The 20,001-nt window shown below is 39.8% G+C and overlaps 1 protein-coding gene across 3 annotated transcripts in view; it reads left to right on the forward strand.

Annotated features, from left to right (window-relative positions):
• Positions 1-19,278, forward strand: part of ENOPH1 (enolase-phosphatase 1) — a 30,766-nt gene extending 11,488 nt beyond the window's left edge. Inside the window, exons 2-6 of one of the 3 annotated variants that reach the window (XM_090266203.1) lie at positions 1,591-1,692; positions 2,929-3,131; positions 6,892-7,024; positions 11,877-12,000; positions 13,588-13,701. In XM_090266203.1, coding sequence (XP_090122329.1) covers positions 1,591-1,692; positions 2,929-3,131; positions 6,892-7,024; positions 11,877-12,000; positions 13,588-13,625 — 600 coding nt within the window. In that variant the 3' untranslated portion in view covers positions 13,626-13,701. Of the gene's footprint in view, positions 1-1,590; positions 1,693-2,928; positions 3,132-6,891; positions 7,025-11,876; positions 12,001-13,125; positions 13,420-13,587; positions 13,702-17,997 lie in introns of those variants that run through there. The other 2 variants (XM_090266204.1, XM_090266205.1) reach the window with 2 other exon arrangements.
• The last annotated feature ends 723 nt before the right edge of the window (positions 19,279-20,001 follow it).

Below are 20,001 nucleotides of genomic sequence, written 5' to 3' on the forward strand. Positions count from 1 at the left end.
TTGACCAGTATTTACCATATTAGAAATTAAAGCTGAGTAATTAAAAAATATTTATTCATTCATTTTAAACAATAAATCCCATTACTTTATAAACATTAATATATTTTTACAAAAAAGTTTTGTTTCAGAAAACATGGTTGGAGTATTAATATTATTTCACATTTTTTTCATGCCTCTTCAATGTTTAGTATTGAAGACAGCTAGATTCCCTGTCTGCATTCGATCTCTTTTGTTTCTTGTGATGTCACACATTGTGTAGCCTCTGGGAAACTAATGTACACTTCTGAAGAGATGAAACTGAAAAAGGCAAATAACAACTTAATATTGAAAATAGTTCGACTAATGGGACTCCTAAAAGTGTCTGCTTCTACGTTTTAAGATAAGGAATCATGTGTGGTTTTTGTTCCCAATTATATTTCCAGCTCTTAGCATAGGGCCTTCCCTGTATTGAACATTCATTAAATATTTGAATAAATAAATGAGTTAATTTGAATTTAAAAAATTCCTGAATTTAACCTGATTATGAAGTTTCTCTAAAAGTATACGGCCTTCTCTGAATTGTGTACTTAGGGTCCACACTCACAGCATGTTGTTTAGACTGGTTATTCTTAAGACTTTTGAAGAGCCATTACACTCTGGATTCACACAGCGTTCTGCTCATGCTTTGTTTATCTTATCTATTGTACCCCATTATAATTCTTTGTTTACCTGCCACCCCCACCCCCAGATTCTTAAACTTATTTAGAATAGGGACTATGACTTATTTATCTTTTCAATCCTTTTCTCCATGCCTCACTTAGGGACTAGCATATTTTGCATATAATAGACACTAAAACAATTGTCAGAAGTGCCACATTTCATTTAAAAACATACATATACTACAATTGCAAGTAAACAAAGATTTTGACCTAAGAGGAATGATTTTCCTAATGCATACATTACTGACAGGTTATTTATTTCTGAATTGTTTTGCAGATCACTTTCTTATAGGGTAGTCTATAATAAGTAATCTGATTACTAAGAATCATGATGATCAGGTTTTTTAAAAAAAACATTTGTCATGTGTGGACACCAGTTTTTCAGCAGATATTTGAGTTATGTACATGTGCCAAATACTGTGGTGTGCATTGGGGTTACAGCTGTGAGCAACATATATTTGATCCCTGCCCTTAAGGACCTGTGGTCTAGCAATCTAGTTTCAGAGTCACCAGATTTTTTCTGTAAAGGGCTGAATAGTAAGTGTTTAGACTTTGCAGGCCTTATGGTCTTAGTTATAGATACTGAACTCTGCCATTGTGGCCCCAAAGTAGTCATAGACCTATGTAAACATGAATGTGGCTGTGTTCCTAGAAACTTTGCAAAAACAAGAGGTAGAACAGACTTGGCCCGGGGGCCATGGTTTACTGATTCTTTGTCTAGTTCATTTATTTCTTGGTTTCTGTCCCTGTCTCACTCATATATTCATAGCTGCTAATTTCATATTTTCAATGGCTTATTTGCTACAATTAGCTAAGGTGAGATTGTTGAAGAACTTGATCTAGTGCAAATGGATAAAGCTGATTCTTGTTTTTTCTTTTACTTTTTTACCAGGATATTTTATTTCCTTACATCAAAGAAAATGTTAAAGAGTATTTGCAGACACATTGGGAAGAAGAAGAGTGTCAGCAGGATGTCAGTCTTTTGAGGAAACAGGTTGGGACATTTCTATTTCATTCCTTCCACATTCCCAAGTGTCTTAGAGATAGGATGCTTAGAGACTTATGCTCAAGCCCTTTTTGGGTGGAATGCAAAAGCTTTTGTGCTGTCTTTTCACATTTCTCATTAATGTCTGAGAGTGACAGCACCTCATCACCTCATTCTCCACTCTTCTACCTCCTGGCATGAGCCGCTGCTGAACCCTACACAGCGCTCCTGGGTCCTCACGTCTACATACTGCCTCCAGATCTCTTACCCTAGCTTACCCCTGGCCCCACCCTCATACCCACCAGAGTCTCATGTACTCTGTTCTGCTCTGTTCTCTCCCCAGTTTTGTCTTTTATTTTTCCTTTCCACGTTGTGCTGTGGATCTCCTGTTTTGTTGTTTTTCTTATTAAAATTGCTTCAGTGGCAAAGATCATACATGCTAACTCTGTGGCAGTTATTTTCTATATTGGACAATGTGAAATGCTTCTGAATTTTTAATATTGGGAGTTAGGATTGGAAATATAGTCATATCCTTTGGGGTCTTGGGGTATTTCTGTTGTTGGATTTTCTAGATAACTCATGGTTAGTCTGAAACACTCCCCTCCTTTACCTTTTTTGTTCTTAATTCTTGTTGAAACATGCATACATATTCCCGCATTGTAGGATATGAATCATTGAGTCTTCAGGTGTTGGACATAGGCGTTGTACATTGTCAGTGTTCCAAATAGCTCTTAGAGTTTTTCCAAGATGTGGAAGATGACAGAAGACTGAATGTAACCAAACCCAGACATTACTTCACTAGCTTCTTTTAATTGAACTCCAGGCATGAACTAATTTTAAAGGTTTTTTTTTGTTTTGTCTTTTTTGTTTTTTATTTGTTCCAGTGCAGAGAAAATGATCAAATTTAACTAACGTCATGGTTTGTTGATCCTAGTAAGTAAATGAACAAACCAGGTCTTTTTATGTCATTTTGTCATGTGCTGCTTCTCTTCTCGCATACATGCATCTTGGTTTAAGTTTCAGCTTTAACAATATAGGAAAGGTAATTCAAGTATTAATTATAATCCAATTTCTTTTAGAAATCATTCAGATCAGCCCCAAAGTGTAGGATACTTTTAATTTGTAACAGTGCTTGGTGCTAATGATAGTTGGAGAAAGTTGGCCAGCTTGGTTGTCAAGTATCATTTTAAGTGTTCTTTTTTCAATTAAGTAAGAAACAAACTTCATGTTGTTTATGACTTGAAGGCTGAAGAGGACTCCCATCTGGTTGGGGCTGTTCCAATCCCTGCTGCATCTGAGAATGGGGCAGATGACCTGCAACAGACGATCCAGGCTGTGGTAGATAATGTGTGCTGGCAGATGTCTCTGGACCGAAAGACCACGGCGTTGAAACAGCTGCAGGGCCACATGTGGAGGGCAGCATTCACAGCGGGGCGCGTGAAAGCAGAGTATGTAGCTGCTCACGTGACTCTGAACATTTCATCAGCCTCAAAACCAAATACATTTTCCACTAGTCCTCTCTCTTCAGTGTTGCTTGATTAGTAAAATAGATAAAATCAACATTCTAGTGAGTGTTTTGTTTTCAAAGCTGGGATAAAACATTTCACCCAGCTTAATTCCCCAAATGTGATGTTTGGCTGTGTGGGGTGGTTGAAGGACTTATTATTTTTTTTTTTTAAATAGTTTTCTTTTTCTTTTTATTTTTTTCAGATTTAATGTGTTTTATTGATTAAAATATTACATTTGTGCCAATTTCCCTTCCCTCTGCTCCCCTCCACCCAGTGGCCCCCCTCCCTCCAGTTGTCCCCCCCTTTTAGATTATGTCCATTAGTTGTGCATACAGTTCCTCCCAACCTCTCTCCGTCTATTCCATTCCCTCCTACCTTGATCCCCAATTCCTATATCATCTCCCTCCCTTTCCCCATTCCCCCTCCCTGTTGACCTCCCCCCAATATGCTTCCCGTACCCACAGTTCCTTTTCCACTCTCGTTGCCTGTTTAGTTTGCCTTTGTTTCATCTCCCTAGCTTCTGTTTTTTAAACCAGTCCCTTTAACATCTCATATAACAGTGGTTTGGATCTAATGAACTCTTTCAGTTTTATTTTGTCCTGGAAACACTTTCTCTGTCCTTCTATTCTGAATGACAATTTCGCTGGATAGAGTATTCGTGGTTGTAGGTTTTGGATTTTCATTACTTTGAATATTTCTTGCCAGTCCCTTCTTGCCTGTAGGGTTTCCCTTGAGAAGTCTGCTGATAGTCTAATTGGGACCCCTTTGTACATAATTCTTTTCTTCTCTCTTGCTGCTTTTAAGATTCTCTCTTTATCTTTAATTTTTGACATTTTGATTATAATGTGTCTTGGAGTGGTTCTCCCTGGGTCCAGTCTCTTGGGAACTCTCCTTGCTTCCTGGACCTGCAAGTCTATTCCCTTCCCCAAGTCTGGGAAGTTCTCCTTTATTATATTTTCACTCAATTTTTCAAGTTCTAGTTCATCTTCCTCATTCTCTGGCAAACCAATGATTCTTATGTTGGGCCTTTTATAGCTGTCCCAGAGGTTTCTGATCCTCTCATTGTTGCTTCCCATTTCCTCTCGCTGCATTGGTTGACTGCTTGTTCCTTCTCCATATTCCAGTTTGTTGAAATGAACTCTGGATTTTTTTTCCTCACCATCTGTCTCGTATGCGGTTTTGTTCCTTTCATTATGAAAGTTTTTCGCTTCTTTCTTATCTTTTTCCTGCTCTTTTGTGAATTCTGTAAGCCACCTGATAACAATGGCCCAGAACTGAGCCTCTGACAGGTTTCTTATCTGTTCATCTGTCACGTTCTCTATCTGCTGCCTGGTGAGCTGTGTCACCGGTATTTCTATAGTTGTCTGCCACATTTTCACAGATGCGTTTTGTTTTCTTGGGCCGGCTGTCGGGGGCAGTGCCTGTGTACTCGTAATGACCCAGCGACTGGCGCCGTTTGGCGTCACAAGTCAGCGACCGACGCCTGTCTGCGACCTATTTCGCAGCCCTGTGGTGCTTTCTTTCTTTGGGGGCGGGGGTCCAAAATGGATTCACACAGTTATTCAGCTAGGAGACCGGGATCCGTCCTCCCGCCCCCCTGGGCCTCACTGTTCAAGGCGATGCGGTGGCCGCTCTCCCCAGCGCTGGGGTCGCGCACTGCCAGGGGCTTGACTGCCACCGGGATTTTTCGCCGCCCCGCCGCTCCGCAAACAGCTTTGCCCTCTTTAACTCTTACCTGCCCGAATGGCACCGCTGGTTTATAACTTCATATGTTGGGCTTCCGTGTAGTTTTATTTTCTGGAATTTCTAGTTATCCTTTGTTTTGAAGTAGTTGTATTCCTCTCGAGTTGTAGAGGGAGACTTAGCGTGTCCGTCTAAGCCTCCATCTTGGCCGGAAGTCTTGGTTGAAGGACTTTTAATCCCAGTTTGAAAATGGCTTCCTAGAAAATGGTTACTTTTTGAACTGTTATATTTGATCCTTTTCATAAGAGTAACAGCACTTTTGGGTTGCTTCCCAGGACCATTAGATTACCTGTTTTCTGTTCTGTTAGCAGGCTAAGAACTCTATAAAGTTATGCACCCCATCACTTTGGGGGTACTCAAGAGTGTCATCAGTGCCATTGTGCTCTTTTGAGCACCTTCCATGGACATTTTGTCTTGGTTGTGGAGTTCCTGAGCACTCCTGCTGAAGGAGACTCAAGAGTCCTATGTTACTAAGATATATATATATATATATTTTAAGGTAGTCTTAATAATACACTGCCACTAAGGGGTTTAGGCCATTGCCTGATGTAAACCCTAAGATCCAAAACTGTTTCTGGCTGCCTGTGTTTCTTTTGTTTTTGCAAATGAGATGCCATTTCTTTATATACTTTATAAGGGGCTTCCACCTTTTAAAGGATGTATTGGAATTTCAGGATAGGCCAGTGATCTGGGAACATCAGCTAGATTGCTTTGTAAAACTCAAAAGAGTGGAGTCAGGAGACAATGCTCAAAGTATTTAGCCCTTCCTTCTCATAGTCTTGGTTCCTCAATTATAAAACTGGGGACTTTTAACTCAGTTACCTTAGACTTCTAAGCCCTGCTTTGGAGCAATAACAATTTGTATATTCAACAAGAAAAAATCCTGTCTCTATAAGTGCAAAGTAACACACAAAGTAACTCACAATTATGTGTGCTGGTTTTGAACTCTTTTCTTCAATTAGTGCAACATATTAAGCTGTTTTATCCAGTAGGAGATTTCTCTTGACATTTTCAGTCTTTTAAAGATGACTAGCTCCACATCCCAACTTCCTTGTGCTTCTCTTTTCGTCCATCTTCTATGATCTTTCCACCACTGAGTATGCCATAGAATTGGTAAACAAGACAACTTCAGAAATTAGAAAAATAGGCAGTTTGCTGGTTAGCAAATGTGATATGGTACAAGCCTCTTACCTGATGTAGTATATAATTTTTTTCCTGCATAGTACAACTTAAGTTTTCTTAGTTCTCAGAAACTGCAATTCCATTTTCTAGCTAATCAAAAATTAATAGCTTTGAACACCCAGACATTTTTTCTTTTGTTTGGGTACAGATATTTCTAAAAGTATTCCCATGCTTTTTTATGGCACACTTGACATAAAGTAACGTTTTCTTGTCATGCATTACATCAAAGATACAAAATAGTACAATATTGTTTGCTTTTTTAAGTTCTTTAGGAATTTAAAAAGTCACTTTCTGCTCTGGTTAGTGTGGCTCAGTTTGTTGGAGTGTCATTCTGTAAACTGAAAGGTCTCAGGTCTCATTCCTGGTCAGGGCACATGCCTAGGTTGTAGGTTTGGTTCCTGATTAGGGCGAATTTGTGAAGCACATCAATGTTTCTCTCCCTCTCTCCTCCTTCCTTTCCCCCTATTAGCATGTCCTTGAGTGAGGATTAAAATAAAATGTTACTTATTTCATCCTGTTATCTGTAATAACTTTTGACTATCATTAGAGGGGCTGTCAAAAAGTGTTCTCCTTTCCAACTAACTTGTTGCTTTCTGATCCGCTGTGGCTCTAGAACTGTGTTGACACTCTATTAGATCTACACATGCAGTCTCATGGAGTTGCTTCTCAAGGAGACCATTTGGGCACAAATAGAGAAACTTGCGACAACTATTTTGATTGTTTTTCATCTGGCTAGATAACATGTTCCTGCATTTTAACTTTTTTTTCTCTCCAGGTTCTTTGAAGATGTAGTTCCAGCAGTCAGGAAATGGAGAGAGGCTGGAATGAAGGTGTATATTTATTCCTCAGGGAGTGTAGAGGCACAGAAACTATTATTTGGGTATTCTACAGAGGGAGATATTCTTGAGGTAGGTTACTTGATTACTTTGTTCTCTGACACTTATCAAAGGGTGAAATAATGACTGTTAAAGGAATATGCTACAGTTACAAGCTAAGTCAGCATTCAGATAATTGCATTTCTATACGCTAAGCACTTTGTACAGGGAAGTGGAAAAACTGGGAAATACATTATAGGCAAGGGTGAAATGTCCTGTGTTATCAGTCTTTGCATCAAAGGTTCTTAAATTTTTGTGCATAAAGATCACTGGGGAGTTTGTTTAAAATGTAGATCCCTGGGCCCTACAAATCTGAATTGGCAGGACTAGAATAGGGAGTCAGGAATCTGTATTTTTAAGCATCTGCTCTAAGTGATTTTGATGATGGTAGTACTAGAACAATATGTAAAATACAGCTAACAAGACGTGAGCTAGCCTGTAAGTATTAGGAAATTGTCAACTCAAAGGAAACTAATGGCATGCTTTTCTTTTGGTTGTTTATAAAGTAGCAGGTGACGTGTGCATTCCACTATCCAAAAACAAGAAAACGAAAACAAACAACCCAGAGCTCTTGAATGCAATGGAGTAAAGGTGGATTGATTGTTTCTAGCACTTTGGAGATACAGATTTTATTTTAGCAGATCCAACATTCTTCTTTTAAATTTAACAAATTTTATTTTTAATCCTTGATACGTTTATTGATTTTAGAGAGAGAGGAAGAGGGGGAGAGAGAGAGACGGAGACATCAATGTGAGAAAGAAACATTGATTGGTTGCCTCTTTTTTTAAAAAATAATTTACTTATTTTTAGAAAGGAGAGGGGAGGGAGAAAGAGATGGAGAGAAGCATGGATGTGTGAGAGATACAGTTGCCTCTCGCACACCCCCAACTGGGGACCTGGCCTGCAACCCAGGCATGTGCCCTGATGGGATCAAACCTGCAACCTAGGTATGACTATGTGCCCTGACTGGTGTTGGAACCCACAACCTTTTGGTGTAAAGGATGACACTCCAACCAGTTGAACCACCAGCTCAGGGAGAACCAGCATTCTTAGGTCAGAGAACTAGGTACATAATTAAACAGTGAAGACTACCTGATAAATTTATTGTTCATGAAAAAATTCTTGTTGAGATTCTGGCCAAGATGGATGCATAGGTAGACACATTTTTCCTCCTCACACAACCATAAGAAGGATTACATCTACCTCAGAACAAAAGAAAATCAGAACTGCCAGCGAGCCAAGTGTCGCTGGTTCGATTCCCAGTCAGGGCACATGATTAGGTTGCACGTCAGATCCCCAGTTGGGGGCGCAAGTGAGAGGCAACCACACAGTGATGTTTCTCTCCCTCTCTTTCTCCTTTCCCCTCTCTCTAAAAAATAAATAAACAAAAAAATCAACAAACAAATAAATAATTAAAAAAAAAAAAAGAACTGCCAGAAAATCTAACTTTATGGAAGTCTGACAACGAGAGGAGTTAAGAAATACTCATTTAGACTGGTAGGAGGGGCAGAGGTGAGGAGCTGGGACAGAGAGGATGTGATGTGCTGGAGGTGAGGCAGCAGCATGAGAGGTTCTGGACCTGGTCCCACATTCACCTATGGCGGATAAAAGCCAGGAGGGACAGCTGAGAGGCGATCCCAGCACCAGACCAGACAGCACGGCTAATGGTTCCAGTGCCAGGGAAAAAAAGCCTTGTACCTTCTGCTTGTGAAAAGCAGTGGGGGCTGGGGTGGCAAAAGAAACTGCCCATCTCTTAGGAGAGTCTGTTTAGAGGGCCCCCACGGTCCTAAAATGTATGCAACCTCAACCACTCTGGGAACTGTCACCAGGGCAACAGCTAGAGGGGCGCCAGTCACATACAGGAGCCAGGTGAAGTAACTGGAAATGGCACGAGTGCTGAGCAAGTGGCATTGTTCACTGTTTTACCCCTCCCCCACATACAGTACCACAAGGCAGTGAAACGCATTGCCCTGCACTGACACATACCTAAGGCTCTATCCCTTACAACATTATAGGTACAACAGCTCTACCTAAGACACAGAAGCAAACTAGGGAGGCTGTCAAATTGAGGAGATGAAGTATGGCCCAAGTGAAAGAACAGATTAAAATCTCAGAGAAAGAACTAAGCTAAAAGAAGATAGCCAATCTATCAGATGCAGAGTTCAAAACACTGGTGATAAGGATGCGCAGAAAAATGATTGAGCATGGTCACAAAAGAAGTGAAGATTATACAAAGTGAAATAAATAAAAATGTACAGGGAACCAACAGTGATAAGAAGGAAGCCAGGATTCAAATCAACGATTTGGAGCAAAGGGAAGAAATAAACATTCACCTGGAACAGAAGGAAGAAATAAGAATTGAAAAAAGTGAGAAGATGCTTAGGAACCTCTGGGACAATGTTAAACATACCAATATCCAATCATAAGGATGCCAGAGAGAAGAAAGAGCAAGCAATTGAAAACTTATTTGGAAAAATAATGAAAGAAAACATACTTAATTTGACAAAGAAAATAGACATACAAGTTCAGGAAGCAGAGTCCCAAACAAGTTGGACCCAAAGGCTAAAGATAAAGGGAGAATCTTAAAAGCAGCAAGAGAAAAGCAGATAGTTACCTACAAAGGAATTCCTTTAAGACTATCAGTGGATTTCTCAAAAGAAACTTTCCAGGCAAGAAGGGACTGCCAAAAAATATTCATTGTCCCCCTTCCCCCTGCCCGCTGATAACCCTCCATATGATCTCACTATCTATGATTTTATTCCTGTTCTAGTTGTTTGCTTAGTTTTTGTTTTTCAGATTCAGTTGTTGATAGTCGTGAGTCTGTTGTCATTTTAATGTTTGCGGTTTTGATCTTCTTTTTCTTAAATAAGTCCCTTTAACATTTTATACAGTAATGGCTTGGTGATGGTAAACTTCTCTAGTTTTACCTTGTCTGGGAAGCACTTTATCTGCCCTTCCATTCTAAATGACAGCTTTGCTGGATAGAGTAATCTAGGTTGTAGGTTCTTGCTTTTCATCACTTTGAATACTTCTGGCCAGTCCCTTCTTGCCCACAAGGTTTCTTTTGAGAAATCACCTGAGAATCTTAAGGGAACTCCTTTGTAGATAACTCTCTTCTTTTCTCTTGCTGCTTTTAAGATTCTCTCTTTATCTTTAACCTTTAGCATTTAATTATGATGGGTCTTGGTGTGGTCCTCTTTGGGTCTAGCTTGTTTGGGACTCTGTGCTCCCTGGACTTGTATGTCTATTTCCTTCGCCAAATTAGGGAAGTTTTCCTTCATTTTTTTTTTCCCATAAGCTTTCAATTTCTTGCTCTTCCTCTTCTCCTTCTGGCACCCCTATGATTCGGATGTTAGGATGTTTATAAAGTTGTCCCAGAGGTTCCTAAGCATCTCCTCATTTTTTTCAATTCTTGTTTCCTCATTCTGCACTGGTTGACTTTTTTTCTTCCTTATGTTCCAAATCATTGATTTGAATTCCGGTTTTCTTATCTTAACTATTGGTTTTGTGTGGATTTTCCTTCATTTCATTTAGCATAGCCTTCACTTCTTCCCTTATGCGTTTGCTGTACTTAAGCATATCTGTCAAGCCTGTGAGCATCTTTATTACCAGTGTTTTGAACTCTACATCTGTTAGGTTGGCTCTCTCCTTGTCGCTTAGTTCTCTCACTGGAACCTTGATCTGTTCCCTCTTTTGTGCCATACTTCTCTGTGTCCTCATCTTGTGTCTGTTTGCCTCTGTGTCTTAGGTAGAGCTATCACACCTGTTATATTGTAAGGGACAGAGCCTTAGGTATTCGTAAGTATGGGCGACCTGTTTCACCACGTTGTGGCGCTGTAAGTGCTCAGCACTTGCCCCTTTTCCAGGCACTTCTCCCACTTTCATATGGGATGGGACTGGCTCCTCTCTAGCTGTTGCCTAGGTCGTCGTTTCCAGAGTGGGTGGGTCTGTGGACATTTTAGGACTGTGGGAGCCCTTTAAACAAGTGGACTCTGCTGAGAGACTGGCAGTTTCTTCCTCCACCCCAGCCCGTACTTGTTTGCATAGAAGCAATGAGGCTTTATTGTCTCTGGCGCTTGAACCGTGAACTGTGCGGTCTGGTCTGGTGTGGGAGAACTCCCCCAGGTGACCCTTGCTACTTTTTAAAATATGTGACTGCACTTGCCGCCACTGCTGCCGCTGCTGCTGCTGCTGCTGCTGCTGCTGCTGCCAACACCACACCACATCCTTTCCGTCCCGGCTCCGCCCCTCCTACCTGTCTGGATGAGTATTTCTTCTTTATATCTTTGTTTGTTGGACTTCCATGCAGCTTGATTTTCTGGAACTTCTGATTGTCTCTAGTTTTGAGGTAGTTGTATTCCTTCTTAGTTGTGAAGGGAGATGCATTGTGTCTGTGTAGGCCTCCCTATTGGCTGGAAGTCCTGAAAGTTTGTTTAAAGTAAAGTAATAGCTTGATAATGAGGCAGGTTAGAGAAATATTTCTTCTGGGTTCAAAAGGACAATCAGTGGTCAGAGTCTTTCTTCAGGCGTACAACCTCGTCTAGTAAGTAGTTTGAGTGTAAATAGTATTTATTTTAAGGGTAGAAAGTAGGGCATGTGTATTTTAAAAGATTTTGGATAAAAAATTAATGAAAGAAAAGCAAATAGATTATAAAATGATCTTATGTGTGTTGAATTGACAGTTTTCTCCTTTCACATATTTATTGCTATTCAGTCTTTGTAGGTACTTTATGTAGCCTTCACAGAGTTCTCTATTAAGTAGATTTTCAGTTATATACTGAGTGAAGTTACTATGATTGTTATATATTTCAAAGATAACGAATGAGAGACAAAGGGGTCCAGGTTACTAGTGTATTTATAATGTCTTTCCCTTTTCTGTATTCAGCTTATTGATGGTCACTTTGATACTAAGATTGGACACAAAGTGGAGAGTGAGAGTTATCGAAAGATTGCAAACAGCATTGGGTGCTCAACCAGCAACATCTTGTTTCTGACAGACGTTACTCTAGGTGAGTGATCTGACTTCTTAGTCCAGGATGGGAGCTGAAGCTGGCACTGCAAACATTGCCTCTTTAAAGAAAGTTTATGTGTAGATCTATGAAAAATGAAAATTTTATTAAAAGCAATGAACCAGCCAACTCACCTCTCTCTCCATTTACCCATCCTTGGGGGTTGTGTGGGTAAGTGGCATTGGAAAGACTAATTCTTCTCATTTAACTGTCTGTGGTTCCCTACCCATCCCTTTGTACATGTGTAGATGAAATGGAAAAATAAAAAGGGATAAAGTCATCATTGTGGGAGTGAGCATGCATATAAGAATATGACAGTAGGTGCATGGCTCATTTTTCTACATCTTGGAAAGCTTCACATTTGCATGTCTAACTGCACTGAAGGTGAGAGACAGATACACATACTGCTTTGGGGTTCATTGTGTAACTAGGTAGCCAGGCCACTTAAATATACCACCAGCAAGTATTAGCTGTAACGGCAAGCATTTCACTTGGCCTCTACTTTGAACTGTAACTGCCTGTCATATTTCTGTGTAGAAACCTTTTATTGATTCAAAGCTATTAATATACCCTCTTCCTTGGATGGTTTTTGGGGTCTTAGAGTGGTAGGGTGGGGAGGTCACTTTACTTTCTACATAATTAAGGATGTGCCAGCAATTTCTATGAGGAATGATAGTTTTGCTTCTTATAGAAAGGAGATAGGCCTTGTTCTGGTGAATTTGTTCAGTTTAATCTGTGAGTTGCTTTTCTTTAATCATTCATATAAAGGGGGCTGTGGGAGATGAAAATCTATGGTTTGTCCTATATTTAATTTTCTTAGCATTTTGAACAGTAGGTTTCTGCAGAGTCAGAATTAGGGATTTGCTTTGTGGCTAGAGCTTTCTATAAAGTCAGCTTGTCCTGAGCATTGTATGATCCCCAGCCCCTTGCCCTGTCCCCCACCTTTCGGTTACTATTAATAATTATAATCCCTGCCCTAAGACCTCTTATAGTTTCTTCATAGCCTTGTTTTTAGCCACATTATTTTGTCTAGTTGCCATCATAGTACATCTGTAATTTCAGGTCTTTTTCCCTTAAGCCATTTCCTTAGGTTACAGTCACAGAAATTATTCCTATTCTTTTTAGACTAGAGATGATCCCCAAGTTGGCCTCACAATGAAATTGGCTCCCTGCGATTCTTCCACAGAGGTTTTATTCCTGTCCATAGACTTCTGCCTTCCCTGTGCTCCATAGTAGGGCTAGAATTGGGCCCATCTGCAGCTGGGATGAGGCCAGGCAGCTGGCTGCCTGCCGTGCTCTTGCTTATTATCTCTGAACCTGCTTTGGTACCATGTGCCCAGACTTCCATTGCCAAGACAAAATGGAAGACTAAGTGATATCCCAAATATTGGGCTGGCCAAAAAGTCTGTTTACTTTTTTCCATAAAATAAGACATTTTTCACTTTTACCAGTAACTTTATTGATTTTGATATTTTGAGTATGTTGCGCTATCTCCCGTGTAGTATAACATTGATTGTTTTCAATTAATGTTTTGATTTGATCGCTATCAACTTCAACTGGTCTACCCAACTGTGGTGCATCGTCCAGCGAGAAATCTCCAGCATGAAACTGCAAACTACTTTTGACATGTTCAATCAGTCAAAGAACCTTCTGCATGCACTGCACAAATCTTTTTTAGCGTTTCAGTTGTGTTTTTACCTTTCTTGAAATAATAAAGCATAATACGTCAAAAATGTTGAGTATTTTTTTCTATCTTCAATATTGAAATGGCTACACAAAAATTCACCAGTTTTGGGACTTCCGGCCAAGATGGAGGGGTAGACAAACACGTTGCGTCTCCCTCGACAACTAAGAAGGAATACAACTACCTCAAAACTAGAAACAACCAGAAGTTCCAGAAAATCAAACTACATGGAAGTCCAGCAAACAAAGATATAAAGAAGAAATACTCATCCAGACAGGCAGGAGAGGTGGAGCTGGGGTGGACAGGATGTGGTGTGGTGGCGGCGGCAGCAGGTCGGCAGAAAGTGCAGTCACATGTTTTAAAAAGTTGGGAGGCATACCTGGGGAGCGTTCCCAGCTCCTCACCAGACCAGTGCAGCTCACTGTCCCAGCACTGGGAAAAATCAAGCTTCATTGCTTCTGACTGTGCAGACCAGTGGGGTTTGGGGCAGAGGCAGAAACTGCTGGTCTCTCAGTGGAGTCCTCTTGTTTAAAGGAACCCCACGGTCCTAGAACATCCGCCGGCCCACCCAGTTTGGGACTGATGGCCATGGCAGCAGTTAGAGAGGCGCCAGTCCGGTGAGGAAGTGGGAGAGGTGCCTGGAAAAGGGGCGAGTGCTGGGCAGGAGGCATTGTTCCCTCTCAGACCCCTCCTCCTCATACAGCGCCACAACGTGGTAAAACAGGTCGCCCTGCACTGATGAATCCCTAAGGCTCCACCCCTTACAACATAACAGGAGCGACAACTCTACTCAGGAAATGGAGGCAAACACAGGAGCCTGTCAGAATGAGGAGACAGAGAAATATGGCCCAGAAGGGGGAACGGATCAAGGTTCCAGTGTGAGAGTTAAGTGACCAGGAGATAGCCAACCTCACAGATGAGGAGAAAGACAACCTAACGGATGAAAAATTCAAAACACTGGTGATAAAGATGCTCACAGACTTGACATATGCTTGAGTATGGCAAATGCATAAGAGAAGAAGTGAAGGCTATGCTAAGTGAAACAAAGGAAAATTGAAAAAAATGAGGAAAACTTCCAAATTTTGTGAAGGAGATGGACATACAGGTCCAGGAAGCACAGCGGGTTCTGGGCGAGGTGGACCCAGAGGAGACCGCATCAGGATGCATCATGATTGAGATGCCAAAGGTGAAAGATAAAGACAGAGTCCTGGGGGCAGCAAGAGAGAGGTGGAGAGTTGCCTACAGGGCAGTGCCTATTGGACTATCAGCTGATTTCTCAGAGGACACCTTGCAGGCAGGAAGGGACTGGCAAGCAGTATTCGATGTGATGAAAGGCAACCTGCAACCAGCAATACTCTATCCAGCAAGGCTATCATTTAAAATGGAAGGGCAGATGAAGTGCTTCCCAGATAAGGTAAAGCTAAAGGAGTTCATCATCACCAAGCCATTATTATATGAAATGTCAAAGGGACTTACTTAAGAAAAAGAAGATCAAAACTATGAACACTAAAATGACAACAAACTCAACTATCAGCAACTGAATCTAAAAAAGAACAAAATCCAACTAAGCAAACCAGAATAGGAAAAGAATCATAGGTATGGGGGTCATTTGGAGGGTTAGCTGGGAGTGGGGAGGGGGAGAAATGGGGATACGGTGTAGGGATTAAGAAGCATAATCGCTTAGTACAAAACAGGGGAAGTTAAGAATATTATAGGAAAAGGTGAAGCCAAAGAACGTATATGCATGACCCATAGACATGAACTAAGAGGGGTGGTACTGCTGGAGGGAAGTGGGGCACTGGGCAAAGGGGAGCAAAGGGGGAAAAATTGGAACTACAGTAACTACATAATCAATAAAATATACTTAAAAAAAAAAGAATAATATAGGAAAGGGTGAAGCCAAAGAGCTTACATGCGTGACACATGGACATGAACTAAGGGCGGTGGGTACTGGGCAGAGGGGAGCAAAGGGAAAATAAAAGGACTACTGTAACAACATAATCAATAAAATGTACTTAAAAAAAAGAAAAATGCACCAATTTTGATAAGATTTTTAAAAAATACATGCTGATATGACAGCTGTCTCAACATAGTCTAACAAAATTGTTTCGAATGATGTTAAAGACAGCTAAGTACTACTAGAGCCCATCTTATGAAAAAAACCAAATGAACTTTTTTGACCAACCCAATAATACCTAAGTATAAAAGAGAACTGAAGGACTCCTTTTGGAGGTAAGGAAAGAGATCCAGGGTTTTAAGTCAAGTATTAGTTAAGTGTCTCCATATTGTATGAATAGAGCAAATATGTTTAGGAAAAAAACTTGCTGCTTGATGTCCTAAGACACTGAATGTTATTAGCTAATGTCAAGTTCCACTTGGGTCATGGATAATAGATCATTATAGCTCAGCTTTAGTGGAGATCCCAGATTACTTGTTAGGAGGAAGACTTTACTTGAGGCATTTGGCTGGGAACTGGAGTAGGAAGCAACTGCCTCTTCTGCTGGAATGAATGGCATCTGCAGAATTTGCCTGAGGAGGGGATTGTTCAGCACCTTTTTTGCCTTGGGAAGATGACAGCCCTTTTTAGGGAAGTGCAGAAGATAGACACTTGAGGTATGTAGGAAGAAGAGAGAGCTCTGACCTGCTTTTCTCTGCGGGAATGGGAACTTACCTCTCTCAACACCACTACCCTTAATCCATTCAGATACTGCGACTTTTTCAAAGCTTGAGAAATTACTGAGTTTTTTGTTTGTTTTTTTAATACCCAATCTAAATTCCATAGAGTGTGTTTAAGATTCTTCCCCAGTTTTCTATTTTTCCAACAGTGCCCCAGCTCTCTGACCCGTGTTTGGTCTTCCATTCTTCCAGTAATTGCACAGGTATTTTATGTCTGCTTAGAATGCCTCCTTTCTTGCCAATTTTTTTTTCTTGAACTTTCTTATAAAAACTCATCGTCTGGATTTTGATTCAGTAGTTCCACATTGGGGATCTGAGATTCTGCCTTTTTAACAAACTTTCAGGTGACTCCTATACTGCTGGTCCATGGTCTACACTTGGAGAAGTAGCGCTCTAGCGCAGGAGTTGGCAAACTTATTCTGTAAAGGACTAGATAGTACATACTTTAGACCTTGCAAGCCATACAGCCTCTGTCACAGCTATTCAGCTCTGTCATTATAGTGTGAAAGCAGCCATAGATAATACACAAATGAATGGGTGTGGCTGTGTTCCAATAAAATGTTTACAAAAACAAGTGGCAGGCTGTAATTTGCAGACCCTTGTTCTAGAGCAGACCACAGAATTAGATAAACAATTTCAAACTTTATCTCTACCACTTGCTGGCTCTCAGTTTCCGAATCTGTAGAATGGGGGTAGTGATATTATCTATATCAGGATTGTGCAGATTTAGATGAGAATGGAAGCTCCATGAAGGCAGGAGCTTTGTTTTGTTCCCTCTTTTTAGAACAGTACCTGGTACATAGGTGCTACATTAATATGTTAACTGTTATCTTTAATATGGAAACAAAATTGAGAGATACATAACCCAAGGCATTTTAAAGATATTTCCTGCAATATCTAGCTTGCCTAGTGTTATTTTACTAGTCCTGTTTTTATTTCTACCCACTATGTAGTCACTGATCACAGTCTGTTGAGGGAGGAGAGAGACAACAGATAATAATTGCCAACTCACATTGTTGTGATGGAACTAAATACATGGTGTTAAAGGAGCATGTAGGATGCTGTAATCATACTTTTGGAAGGTGAGATATTTGAGTTGAATTTCAAAGAGTGGGAATTTGTGAGGCAAAAGAAGATGGGCAGTCTAGTCAGAGGTTATGACATTTTGGCTCCTGATGTGAGAGCAGCTATTTTGGTCTGATTTGGTCCTAGGATTCCATTTGTCCCATATCTACTTAATTGGTATTTTTCCAGACAGGCTGCCAGGTTGGAAACAGCTCTGTTCTCTGTAGGACTAACAGGCGGGAATAGAGGAGTTGTAGACTCCTCTATTCATGAACCAGACATGGTTCTGCCCTTCTGCATTCATACATACTTAAACTGAGAAGTTTGGATACATTGCCATCCTAGTCTTTCAAGTACAATTATATATTAAATTTTTTTATTACAGAAAAATTAAAAATTATTTAAATAAGAGAATACTATAGTCAACACCCACGTGCCCATCTTCTAGCTTCAGCAGTGATCTGATCAAGGCCAAACTTGTTTTTTACATTCCCACATCCTCCTGATTACTTTGAAGCATATCTCAGAGATCATATTTTGATGTTTCTGACATACATTTTGATTTTTCACAGAGGCCAGTGCTGCTGAGAAAGCAGATGTACATGTAGCTGTGGTCATAAGACCTGGCAATGCAGGACTGACAGATGATGAAAAGACTTACTACAGCCTCATCACATCCTTCAGCGAATTGCACCTGCCTTCCTCAACCTAGAGGAGGATTTCTAAGGAAGTTCATGCTGTCTTCACAGATTTGTCCCTGTACTGTAGTTTTATTCTAGATAAAAGTAACTTACTTTTATGTATGCAGATATATACGTGTGTGTTCAGATTACCTTTCACAGGCACAGAAGTGGAGAGAAAATAGTTCAGTGAAAAGGAAACTAATTTAAAGATGCTTTATATGTAGAAATTGTTTGAAACTACAACTCTCACCCTTATTGAGGGCAAAATGTAGTTGGTAGAAGAAGTTACTATAATACAGACCCAGTGTGTTACATTTATTGAGTTATGTACTAAAATGGAAAGACAGGTTTGAGAACTTATTCAGAAGCCTTAGTATTTTAAAAACTGGAAGTATTTCAAAGACTTATTCCTAATAATAATACAGCATTCTTTTAATTATGAGTTAGATTATAGTAGCTGAATTTTGAAATATTAGCTTCCTAACATTACAACACATAAAGTTATTTATTTCTGTTTCAGAAGAGACAAAATTGGGAAAGGAAGCTTGAATCCTGATCAGTCAAACATCTATTACTTAAAACACTTGCTCATCATTGTGGCACCTTCAGTTGCCTTAGTGAAAAAAGTGCTCTGATATGATAGGTAAAATAGAGAGAAACATGATTATTAACATCTTAACATTCTTAACAAAACAGTTCTAAACCTGCCAGTTGTTATCACTATAGATTTCATAGTTGCTTTTCTAACCCCTCCTTAGCACAGTTTGAGAATATGTTAATGCTGTTTACTATTTTCAAAAAAGTTGACTGAAATCAGTTTATAAGACCTAAAAAAGCCCTACTATGTACCGTTTTCCTTTAAATGTATATGAGTCCTAGCTGGTATGGCTCAGTGGATTGAGTGTTGGCCTATGAACTGAAAGGTCGCTGGTTTGATTCTTGGTCAGGTCACATGCCTGAGTTGTAGGTTCCCAGTTGGGGGTGTGCAAGAGGCAAACAGTCGATGTGTCTCTGCCTCTCTTCCTTCTCTCTCTCAAAATTAAAAGAGAGAAAGAAAGAAATGGATGTGAGAAATATAAGTTTTATAACAGCATCATTTATCCTGGTTCAAGTCTAATGGGATGTCATGTTAATTTCATGTTGTGATTAATAAAAACATTTTCTTCTTCACTCAGTTTTATGTAGGTCCCTGAACTACAACTCCTTCTACCATAATCAAAAGCTGTAGAGATTGGGAAAAGTAAAAAAAATTATTTTATTTTTTGTCTCAATTGTGTGTGTGTGTGTGTGTGTGTGTGTATGTGTTTTAATGGAATGCCATTGGAAAATCATTGGCGATTATTTTCTTTCTGTGTGTGTGTGTATAACCTAATTGGTTATTATTTCATTTGGATAGTCAGCATTTAGGTTATGAGTGGGGTTTCTTGAATTTTTGCGAATCTTATATTTGAAGTTTACAGGATAATGCTTGAAGGAGACAAGAGGCAATTATTCTCCTAATTAAGAAAAATTAACGAATCATGGAGGTATAATTTTGGGAACGCTTTGAATAAGGAAAAGGAAGTAGCGTTGCAAATATAAGAGGTGAGGGAATATAAAAGATCTTATGTAGATAACTTTCAACTTCTGGTAGCTAATTAAGAAATCAAAGGACTATGGAAGGACTAACTATGGAAATATAGAAGAATAGTACCAGGAAAATGAGTTTTATTGAATATTAGAAATGGGAGTTGTGAATGATGGTAAAACCACAGGTGGTAAGAGGTTGAACTTCATACAGTTTCTGAAAAAGCTCACAGGAAGATGATATAAAAAGGTATCTTAATGATAGTAAAGGAATAATTTGAAAAGTAAGGAAGAAATGAGAAAATTATGCATCAGGGTCTGGATTAG

The sequence above is a fragment of the Furipterus horrens genome, unplaced genomic scaffold (assembly GCF_987537825.1).
Source record: "Furipterus horrens unplaced genomic scaffold, mFurHor1.1.pri manual_scaffold_2, whole genome shotgun sequence".
In the NCBI taxonomy this organism is placed as follows: domain Eukaryota; kingdom Metazoa; phylum Chordata; class Mammalia; order Chiroptera; family Furipteridae; genus Furipterus; species Furipterus horrens.